The 12,252-nt window shown below is 37.8% G+C and overlaps 1 protein-coding gene across 2 annotated transcripts; it reads left to right on the forward strand.

Moving 5' to 3' along the window:
• Positions 1-1,620: 1,620 nt before the first annotated feature.
• Positions 1,621-6,825, forward strand: spata4 (spermatogenesis associated 4). 2 transcript variants are annotated; one of them, XR_014629755.1, is made up of 7 exons: positions 1,621-1,808; positions 2,100-2,229; positions 2,394-2,512; positions 2,817-3,037; positions 3,168-3,320; positions 5,789-5,811; positions 6,603-6,748. XR_014629755.1 is itself a non-coding variant. In XM_084429897.1 (6 exons), exons 1-5 carry the CDS (start codon positions 1,669-1,671, stop codon positions 3,278-3,280), a joined length of 723 nt encoding a protein of 240 aa, XP_084286023.1. In that variant the 5' UTR covers positions 1,621-1,668; the 3' UTR covers positions 3,281-3,320; positions 6,603-6,825. The 2 variants fall into 2 exon arrangements, 1 of the variants encoding a protein (XP_084286023.1); XM_084429897.1 differs by lacking the exon at positions 5,789-5,811 and having other exon boundaries at positions 6,603-6,825.
• The last annotated feature ends 5,427 nt before the right edge of the window (positions 6,826-12,252 follow it).

The raw sequence follows: 12,252 nt of genomic DNA on the forward strand, positions 1-12,252 counted from the left end.
CCAGGACAACCGGCAGATTACACCTTTAACTTTATTCAAATGCAATGTGATTAAAATATAAGGTTTTGATTGTACTTTATTGTACACTTTATTACTCTTTTTTTTTTGGTTAAATTAATGTATAAATTAAATAATTAAAAAGGTCAGAAAACAAAACAAAAAAATGGATAGTTTTTTAATTTTTAATCAAAATTAAATGAATGAACAAAAAAATAAATAAAATATGTAATATGCTTCAAAGACTGGGAAAAATAGGGATGAACAAAAAAAAATCTGTCAATGACTTGCTGACATGCACGTAAACCAGCATGTATTGGGCATTTCTTGGTTGGCCATCATTGGTCCCACCACCTGTTTTATTAAATGTTATCCTCCGCAGAGCCCTTTTCCTTTTACCAAGGCTGGCAAAGTCCTGCCACTTCTTCCTGACCTCCTTCCCTGATCTTTTAATGCCCCTAGTTGCAGTCAGTTTTCTAGCAAAATCCTCCCAGATTTTTTGTTTTTGTTTATTTGTATGACTTCCCTTAAACCTGCTGAAAATAATATGTTTGTATAACTCCACCTCCTCTAAAATTACCTTAATCTCCTCTTTTAATAAAAAAAAAAAAGGTATTATTATTTGTATTTTTTTTTTTTTGGTTCAGCCATTTTGCTGGTGTCTCCACTGGTAGGTTTGTGCTTTTATAGATTATTGGCCTCGTGCAAAATGCACATCAGGTGAAAACAGTTAGGTTAAACATTTAAAATTGCAAGCGTGTGCTGCAATTACAAGCCATTCTACAAGGTGACATTTCAGCACTTGACAAACGGACAGCGACTCTTAAGTAACACTTAAAGCACAGCTGCGAACGATCGTGCTAAGTGCATTTTTGTGAAACGCACGTGAAATGAACACGAACGTTCGTAAAGTCGCTCGCAGAAAATCCTCGTAAGTGCTAAGATCCATCGTTATCTGGAAACGCAGCCCAGATCAGACCTACAATCACGAGTAAAAAGTGTTCATAAAACAACAAAACATGGCGGATGTGCGCCGCCGACGGTTAAGAGAGGTTTAGATAAAGGGGTTTGCCTGAGTGACTAATGATCAACATTTAAGCTGATAAAAAATATTTATGCAATGTTATCCGTGTTATATTTCATCTGCAACAACAACGTGAACTTTTATAAAGATCCGTTTGGACATTAACTTTTAAATGCATCGTTATATGAAAATGAGGAGAGTCTCCGCATGAAAGATCCCTGACTGCAGATCAGCGTGCTGCATTTCTCTCCGATACAGTAGAAAACGAAATGAAATGTGGAGGATTTTATCTTTGACAAGATGACTGACAGATCAGTTTACGTGACAGGATGCGTGTAACAAAGCGACAGAGAGCAACCGTTAAAGACTGAATTGTATGACGTGCTAGTACGTCTCAAAGCATGTCTACTCTTCTGCTACACTCTCAAAGGTATGTACTTTTTCTTCACAAAAAGATGACATACTTTTAGGGCGTAGTATATGTAGGCGAACTGAGACGCAGCAGTCTATCCCTCACAGCCATGCTCTCATTTCCGTCAAAAATCAAAGATGGCGCTGCTGTGAATAAGGTCTGTACAGATCAATCATATGATCTGCCAGCAGGTGGCAGCACATCAACTTCAGCGCGTGTCCCCAGGCTCGTTTCCATGCAACTCTCTTCGCCAAACAAACGACGTTACTTAGAAATGGCCTATTCACAGTCGCCTAAGAAGGCTGGTATACCACGAGAGGTTTTGAAATGGCTGCAAAGTCTTGATTTATCGTTTTTTCCAAAAAACGTGCGCAGGTGAGTAACGTTACGTTTGAGAAGATAACATCTTTGCAGTCGCACAAGTTTTAACAATTTAGTGGATCTCAATGTATTTGAACATAAAATCTTAAATATGGTATTTCTAATCAAGTATAACTCATAATTTCAGTTCTATTTCCCTGTTTAGTCAACTTCCGGCTATTTTTTTAACAAATGAAACACTTGGTTTAATGAAAGGACAAATTTGAATGAAAAATAAACAAATATGAATTACCATTAAGGATGAAATGTGCTATACACGTGCCTTGCTCTCTTTTTGGACCAAAGAGACTTTTCCAACGGATACCTAGTGGCGGAAATATTTTCCTGGTATTTCCCAGAGGATTTTCATATGCACTCCTATGACAATGGAACTTCCTTGGCTACCAAACAATCAAACTGGTCCCAGATTGAGAAAGTGAGTTTGATACCCTGCAGAAATGATCACCAAATGACATGAAAATAATTGTTAATTTAATTTTTATTAATGTTCTTTGATATGTCTATTATGCTTTGGCATTTTTTTTTTTTCTTAAAATATTCCAGTTTAATAAAGATCTTGCCTCTTTGGTTGTTTAAAAGTTTATTGTGAAGCAAAACATCAGTCTGATGAAGGAGGTCATAGATGGCACAATCCACTGTAAACCTGGAGCTGCAGAGCTTCTTGTGCAGGAGATTTACAGCATTCTGACCAACAGAAGGTGAGCTTTCCTTTTTACTTTCTCATCAGATTATGTAAACCAAATTATAACCAAATTGCATTTTTGCCATTGTTGTTGAAAACTCACATTTTGTTTTTCTCTATTCTGGTATATTAAGCCCACTTCTCATGATATAGGCCTAATCCATTTCCGATGGATAAAAATAAATGCTTTAAGTGTGTAATATAAATATGCAAATTGACTTGCAGCCATGATTTTGTAATGAGTCACATATGCTGCAAAGGCTAAGGACTAATTAATGTCACACCTTGTCTTCATTTGGCTTGTTTTATGCTTCCTGTAGGATCCAAACCATCCAGAAGGTGGAGCAAGGCTTCACAGACAAGGCTTATCAAGACCAGTTGCCCATGGTGGCTCGTTCCACAGCCTCAGTGGCCATAAAGAGCAACTTGAGACTCAGTGAGGTTATAGCTGAACCAAACATTTTCACCAACCAGTGCAAGGTCCTTGCAATCATACACAGGCACATAGAACAGAGAAAAGAGGAGAGAACCCAAGACCCAAGTGAGTAACACTCGTTGACTCATTTCTGTTTGCCTCAAGATGTGTGTCATGTGAAAGGATGTGTTATTGTATAGTTCATGTCATATTTTCAGTAAACAGTACATTGAGTTTTCTGTGTACTTCTTGACAGAACGATTCGATGTTAAGCCCACTCTTGGAGAACAGGCTGTCAGATTGTCTCCACTGTTAGCCCACAAGAGCGAGCCAAACTTGCTGATGAACACCCGTCAAGCAGCTTGTTAAGTGCCTGACCCTGCGTTCCCAACAGAAGGATGAGATATACGTAAGCCAAAAGTCTTAATCAGGGTTCCTCAAATCCGGTCCTGAAGGGCCACTGCCCTACAGAGTTTAGCTCAAACTCTGAAAACTCACCTACTTGTGGCTGTGTTCGCAATCGCCCCCTATACCCTCATTCACTATTCCCTACATTACTCCACTAATATAGTCCACTTGAAGGAGTGAATGAAAACCCGAATGAAAAACAAATAATCTTTTGAACCTAAGCAAACTGGAAGCTCCAGTAGTAAGATGAAAAGATTTATCTTGAACTCTTTCATGGAAATTTGCATGTATAAACCTTAATCAAACAATTTAATAATCAAGTAAAAAGAAAATTATACCTGTATGATATCACACTGTAGCCACATTGGACCAGCGGTTTGGAAAATGGATGATTCAGCTGTGGGCGCCATCTTCAGGTCAGATACGGGAATTCATTCGGCATGACCATTACACAGTGCATTATGGGTATTCTCTAGCCGTTGAGTGTATGGCCCTGTCCCACACTTATGCACTTACGGTCTTGTGGACAATGGCTGCCACGCACGGGTGTCTGTTTAGTCTATGAGACCGTAGGATGTCCCATTTGTCATTTTAGGTTTCAGAAGGGTTGCCTTCAAGACCCCCTTTGCGGTCGAGATGCGCCCTCGATTCGCACTTTGTCAGAGCCTACACTGAAGCGAGCTCCACAGCAGACTTCCCTATTTAAGGGTAGGGGGGTGATCCTGAAGACCTTGATTAGTTTGCTCGGGTGTGTTTGATCAGTGTTGGCGCTGAACTGCAGGGCATTGGCCCTCCAGGGCAAGATTTGAGGAACCATTTGCTGCGTCCGAAATTGCATACTATCTTGAGTAGGTACTCATTTTAAACAAGTAATTACTTCACAACCGCTAAAAAGGTATGTTCTAAATAGTATGAATGTAATCCGGACATACTACATGTGCCATGTTGTCATTATCATGTGATCTACCAGCGTCAGTTGTGTCGCTTCACTGCCATTCACAAATCCTCTGCTGTGGCCTCATGGGATAGTAAAGTGTCCATCGTGTGCACACTTCAGAATCTCACCGGAAGTAACCATGTGTGAATGAAAATGCATATTTGTCATTTTAACAGAACTTAGGGCTGTTGATGAAAAAAGAACAATTAACTGATAAAATGATACTACTAATTCTACTGCTAATAACAATATAAAACACGCTAAGGTCTGATGCCTTCACACTTCAGTTTAAGGTGCATCAAATACTGTACACTGCATAAAGTGCACATCCATTGAGTTGAATTGCAATAGTGAAAGTCTCAAGCACTCAGTCAGAGTGAAGGCGAGTGATACTTCTAACTCAAACACTGGCGAGTTAAGTCTAACAACTCATTAGCCAAGGGCTAGTGATAAACCTTATTTAGTCGCCTAAAATGTTGTCACATATTCAAGTGAATTACTTGCATTTAGGGGTGTAACGATTCGTTTTAACAACGATTCGATTCGTATCGCGATTCGTGGTTGTCGATACGATTCAAGGACGATATTGGTTCATTTAGAACGATACGATCCGAAACGATTCAGTGACTTGAAATCGATTCAGTGACTTTTTAACCAAAATTTCTTGAAAGGGAATCAGGTATCAATTAATTATGCGCGTGCAATTAAAGAGTGCACGCTACGAGCACAGGATGACAGGACATGAGATTTCGTTTTTCTGAGGTGAGAGACTTTATTTCGTTTCAAGTTATGAAAATAATGATAGAATAATGACACTGACATATAGCCTGACAACATCATCTGACCGCAGATACTGAATCTGGACAACACGTTTTTTTCTAATTTGTAACGACGTTGCATGCTTGTAGTTTATTTTGTGCTTTATATAGGCTAGTGAAACGATATAAGCCTGCAGCGCGCGCCGCCGCATTTGCGCGTGCAATTGAAGAGTGCGCGCTACTGCAGTATAGCGGCTGAGAGGACAGGAAAGTCTTTCTGAGGTGAGAGACTTTGCGCTGCTTGTTGTCTTTGCGCTGCTGCTGGCGCGCCACGCATGGCGATCACTTCTAACGTTTAACGCCTTTATCATTAAAAGTGCTAAGAAAAAAACATCCTTATAAAGTCTGACGTGCTTAAATCCAATGCGTTATTTCATAGTATCGATACAATCGATTCATTACCTTTTAAAACGATGTTAGATCGATATATGTCTAGATCGATATAACTTGCCGAGCACAGATCGATGTAGTTGGATCATTAAGAATATGAATCGATACATCGATGTAGTTGATGAATCGTTACACCCCTACTTGCATTGTATAGGGTTTCTACTCTTTTATGAGTACTGTGAATTCGGACATACTACTTTTCACATACTGTTTTTAGCCTACTATATAGTAGGGAAGTATGCTGTTTTGGATGCAGCCTTGGTCTAAATACTTAATTTAAACAAACCATGTTGTTTGTCGTGTTTTTTTGTTTGTTTTTTACAGAGCAGAGTCACAAGCAGTGTTGGGTAAGCTATTCAAAATTTTTAGCTAGCAAAGCTAGTAAGCTACTAACTACTACAAATGAACTAAGATGATCTGAGGTCTACCCTAGAGGAAGTAGCTACTTATACTACAAACTACTGTACATGGCAAAATATTTCAGACCATTTTGCTTAACTGTTTGAAATGAAAGGACTCAAAAGAGTTATTCATTTGCACTAGTTATGCTTTAAAACAGGCAGTTTCAAAATACAGGAATGATTGCTGAAATATTGTGTGAAAAAATTTGATGTTGTAGAGAGTGTCAATGTTATCGCACTACTTAAATAAAATAACTTCTCTGTTGAACAGTTTTAGTCTCTAATGGTTTAAAACATTTCTGTGGAGAAATGTCATTAGACTAATCTACAAATAATTGATTACTGGTGGTAGCAACACTACTGCCCAACAGTGTTGCCATTGTGAACTAAAACTATTACAATTTGTTTTCATTAGCTGAAATAAAACATTAATATTAGATGAGAAAAATTAAATAGAAATGTTACTACTGAAATAAAATGTTTAAGTTAAATTGCTAAAATAATTACTAAAACTAAAACATAAAAATAAATGAAAGCTAGAAATATATAAAAAATAAAAAAACACAATAAAAAAAATGCTAAAAGCACACAACGAAAAGATAAAAGCTAATTGATAAATGCTATAATAGTGCATAAATAATACTATACATTTGAGACCAGTGTTGGGCAGCAGAGTTTTTTTGTTGTTGTTGTATTTATCTGTATTGTATTAAGGGAATGTTTGTGTTTTTGTGCAGGTTCAGTGGCGTCTGGATTCAGAAGCAAATGCTTTGCGGATATTGGAGGCAAATAATGAGACTGTTTAAGGTAGATGTCCAACGAAGGTCTTCAAAGCACATTCAGAATGAGGCCCTAGATATCTGAGCACAAGATTCATTCCCACAATAAAAAAAAAGTCTAACAAGCATACACATCAGTATGGATGCTGCTTTTGTTGTCAATGCTTGAACAGAACACATTAAAAAAAAAAAAAAAAAAAATTTGTTTATCAGGTTCTAAAGGGTTGTTCAGTTTGGCATTGGATTAGAATTTTCTACATTGGAATAGCTTCGCCATACGGGTCAACAAATAATCATAAATATTCAGTGCTTCAAATTTTTCATATTTTTCAGAAGAACTGATGTTCATTAATTTGTTAAAGGAATAGTTGAACCAAAACTTTTTTTTATTTCATTGATTCATAAATATATATATTTTTTCTTCTGTAGAAGGCAAGAGTACAATATGTAAAAAAAAAAAAAAATAAATATATATATATATATATATATATATATATATATATATATATATATATATATATATATATATATATATATATATATAAAATATTAGTATATCAGATTATCTGAGATTGGTAACCCCAGCTGCTCCAGAAAGGGCCATAAAAGTCTGCACACATTTTTCATATGGTCTTATAAAGCCAAATTAAAAGGAACAGAGTGGAATTGAAATTATTGACTCAGTCTGTTTTCATCCATAGATCTTATTCATGCTTTTGCTAATTCAGACCCAATATATCATGATATTTGAACCAACAAAGTTTATGAACAATTATTTTCCTCTTTCTCCTTATGTGATGTTTCTATGTTTATTCTCCATGAGTAATAACAGTGAGCAACAGGAAACAATAATATAGGAAACTTTTTTCTTACTTATTGTCTATTATGGTTTTTGTCTTTGGAGCTTTGAAGAGTTGGTCACTCTTGCTCTATGAAAAAGAGCTCTCTGGCCATTTTCCTTGAAATCTTCTTTGGTGTTCCAAATAAATAAATCGTATAGGTTTATAACATCATTTGAGCACACTTTCTGGAGCTAGTATCATAAAATGGCAATTAAACAAGCATGAGGTTTGATTGTCTCTTTGGGAAAGCATAAATTCAGCATTTATTGTTTAACCCCAGCAGCTCTCAGGCCTGTTGTTGCATCTCTGTTATCTCTGTATTGAGAGGGCTCTGCTTTCTTTGAAAGCCGCAGCATGTTCTCTTCCCCGCTTCACCCAAGGCCCACTGCAAATTAGACCTTCATTTAGCAAACCCACCGTGAGACAGGCAGGTTTTAGGCAAGTTGCCCGGGTGCCTGTTTACCCCCTCTGCTTCTCTCCCCCTTGTACACACACAAACACATAGTGTCACACAGTCTCTTTCACTCTCACACGGTCGCTACCGCTGTCAAACATAAAGAGTGTATCTGTCGTGTTACCATGCATCTTTCAGACTCAATTCATAGCATAAGGTTGCCATGGATATCTGAGGCGAGCATACTGCTTTTCATGAATGTGCCCAGAAATGAACTTTTTAGACCGCCTCGTCTCTCTCACGCTCGCTCTGTTTTTCTCACCCTCCTCCCCAAGTTGTTTTATGTCTGGTATGGGCATTTAAAAACCAAATAATAGGCATTGTGCAGAAATAAAATGTCATGAGATGTGAATGCAGTCATTTAATGTTATTAAAATCAGTCTCTGCTCTCATTGATGGTCAACAATAACAGGAAATGAAAGTAGGGAAAAAAAACATTCATCTATTAAATTATGATTTGTTTTAGTGACCTAACATTTCTGTTGTAATTCTAAACCTGTATGACTTTCTTTCTTCCATGAAACATGTTTCACTGTGTTTTAATGGAGTCCAATGTTACAATATCTTTTATGTTCCACAGAAGAAATAAAGTCAGTGCTGGAACAACATGAGGGTGAAAAAATGACGACAAAATGTTTAAATCTGGTTGAATTATTCCTTTAGGAAAATAAACCAGCGCCATTTGCATATATGCATTACGTCTATGCTATGTTAAACAGCTCTTTCGAATGCTTCATTCTAATAAGTACATTGCAGAATTCAATCTTTTTGTTTAATAAACTGACTGTTTTCCAAGGCAACTTTCATTGTGCCGGTGCTACTTTCATATCTCACATATCACACTGCTGTCTCTCTTGTCATTTGTGCCATCATGCGGCTCAACAGAGTGGAGAACTACACCACATTCGCATGATTTCAGCGTCACCATCACTAAGCTTCCGACAACTCTTTGTTAAAAAACGATTTTCCTTAAAGTTTGAGTTATAATAGTTTGCAAGAGCGCAATTATAAGCACAACGAGGCTGTGAAAGCGGACTTGTGTGTAGATGGTCGGCTGAAGACGTTTAATGACCTCTGTAGTCCCATTTAGACACTGAAAAAACAAGACATTTGCAAGACATTGAAAAAAAAAAACATGGAAATATCTTGAGCTTGTTCACCACAGACCTTATTTCAAGGATTTAACAAAAAACACATTCAAAAACACATTGACTTCAGGTCAATGGAACGGGAAGTGCTAAAATACGAATTCATTTCTGGGTTTTGGCCGACAAATACATTGTCCCCGACTCCCCGCACCACTCTATGTGGCTACGTATTGTTTTAAAAATGACCTCTGAGATTGCCCCCTCTACTCAGATGTGGAAATCTCTGATATCTGAAGTTGTAACTCTAGAAAGATTGAGGTATTGTCTCAATGGTAAAGCGCACCTGTTTAAAAAATGGGAGAATATTCTAAAGTGTCTGAAGATTAAAAGGTCATAAACACAAATTGGATAAAATGTATATGTACAACCATATGACGAGATGCTGTATGTAAATTGTCCACATGCCCATAGATATGGTTATTAATATTGTTTTCTGTGCTGTGTTTTTTTGTTTTAATATGTTTTGTTTGAAATAACTAAAAAGAAGAATATTAAAAAGAATATAAAAAATAAAATAAAAAAGACCTCTGAGAACATCTGTATTAATTTTATAGTTAGCTAAACACTTTAAAGGATGGCTAGACGCTTAGGAGTCTCCAGTTAAACTTAAAATAGATGTTTTAGAAAGAAGTCTCTTATGCTCACCAAAGCTGCATTTCATGGAAAATACAGTAATATCGTAAAATACGATTAAAATATAAAATAACTGATTTCAACATAATTATCGGCGGCGACTTTAATTGCTATTTTGATCCGCTATTGGATAGGTCCTCCTCATCCGTGGCCCCATTATTGAAATCGGTCTCTGTTCTCAATAACCTTGCCAATTCTTTAGATTTGGTTGACATATGGAGACACCAGCACCCCCTAGAAAAGAAATTTTCTTTTTTCTCCCCTGTGCATGGCAGTTTCACTAGAATTGATTATATGCTGGTTGACTCCAGACTTATTTCAAATGTAATAAGCTCAACTTACCACAGTATCTTAATTTCCGACCATGCGCCCCTTTCATTGGTGATTGACTTTAAACTTTATGCCCCTCAATATAGCTGGAAATTCAACCCTTCTCTATATCTGGATGACACGTTCAGGGCCTATATATCAACCAAAATTGTTGATTTTATGCTCACTAATGACAACGGCGCTGTCTCTGATTCTACTTTGTGGGAGTCGTTTAAAGCCGTGATAAGAGGGCACATCATCTCATATCAGTCTTCTCGCAAAAGGGCCAGGATCAGGCATCGCACTGATATTGAGGCTGAACTAGCTAAACTGGAGAAGGAATATCAAAACTCAGGCTCTGAAGATACTCTTAGCTCTATTTTGAAAGTGAAATACGAATACAACCATATTCTGGGTGAGCAGGTTGGGAACTATATTCGCAAACTAAAGCAGAAGCACTTTGAGTTGGGTGAGAAGGCTGATAAATTGCTCGCTAGGCAACTGAAGGGCGTCATTTCTGATAGGGCAATACATAAAATTTCCTCCTCCACCGGTCAGCTATTAACTGACCACAAGCAGATTAACGACAGATTTTTTAGTTTTTATAGCCAGCTATATATTTCCAGATCTATTGCCACGGATACAGATATTGCCAATTTTCTTCATACTCTAAACATTCCAGTTCTTTCTGAGTTTGCAAGACTAGAATTGGAATCTGAATTTACACTGGAGGAGATCAGAAACGCTATTCGTTCTTTTCCCGGTGGCAAAGCATGCGGTCCAGATGGGTTCGGGATAGAATTTTATAAGACACACATAGACGTTATTGCCCCACTCCTACTGCGGATGGTCAATTGCTCAGTGAAAAAGGGTACTTTCCCCCATACTCTATACGACGCCCACATCTGTGTCCTATTAAAAAAGGACAGAGACGAAACAAATGTCTCTTCGTATCGTCCCCTATCCCTTCTTAACTCCGACCAAAAAATTATAGCTAAAGTCCTGTCCAACCGGTTAAAAAAATATATTGCCACTTTAATTCATCCTGATCAATCAGGTTTCATTCCCGATAGATTTTCCTTTTCAAACACAAGGTGTTTGCTTAATTTAATGTATTCAACTAAACTGCCCCACTCTGCTGTGATCTCTCTTGATGCCCAGCAGGCCTTTGATCAGGTGGAATGGAAATATATGTTCGCTGCACTTGACAAATTTGGATTTGGGTCGAAATTTATGAATTTATTAAAAATGCTTTATGCTGCTCCCCAATCTTCTGTTCTAACCAACCACGAAAGATCTCCACCGTTCCCATTACACCGCGGCACCAGGCAGGGCTGCTGCCTCTCTCCAATGCTCTTTGCTTTAGCTCTTGAGCCGCTGGCCATTGCCATTAGAGTCAACCCCCAAATTTCCGGCATAAGGTGCGGCACATCCGAGTGCACCATTGGTCTATACGCAGATGATATAATTCTGACCCTTTCAGATGTAAAAACATCCCTTTCACCCCTTCTTAATCTGATAGATGGCTTTGGACGACTCTCTGGATTTACTATAAACTGGGAGAAATCTGTTTTTATGCCTTTATCTAATGGTCTTGACTCCATTTTTCTTCATAATCTGCCCTTTAGAGTATCCCATGAACATTTTTCTTACCTGGGGATTAACATCCCCAGAAATCCAAAACTTCTCTTTAAACTTAATTATATGGATCTGATTGGCAGGCTTAAGTGTATGATAGATAAGTGGAAACTTCTCCCCCTCTCATTGATTGGCCGTGTCAACATTGTTAAAATGGTTGTGCTCCCAAAATTTACTTATTTATTTCAGAATGTGCCCATCTTCCTCACTTCTTCCTTTTTCAAGACGTTAGACTCTATTATCATGCCCTTCGTCTGGGCCTCCAAGCCTGCCCGTATTTCAAAGGCCCACTTACAGAAGTCCACGGAGGAGGGTGGTTTAGGCTTGCCTGTCTTTCGGCATTACTACTGGGCCTGTAACGCCAGAGCATGGGTTTTCTGGAATCAGTCCATGGCTGTGGGGTCAGAGGTGTGCGGTCCCGGCCCTAGATGGCCTGAGATTGAGCTTAGTAATGCTGTGTCACTTACTGGTGCCTCCTTGTCAGCCATTTTATTCTCAAAACCTGATATTAAAATTAAATCGTTATGGAATAATTTCTTACTCTGCAACTCTATAAAAATTTTAAAGCAAATCAAGGTAATTCT

This window comes from Rutilus rutilus (assembly GCF_951802725.1).
Source record: "Rutilus rutilus genome assembly, chromosome: 14".
Taxonomy (NCBI): domain Eukaryota; kingdom Metazoa; phylum Chordata; class Actinopteri; order Cypriniformes; family Leuciscidae; genus Rutilus; species Rutilus rutilus.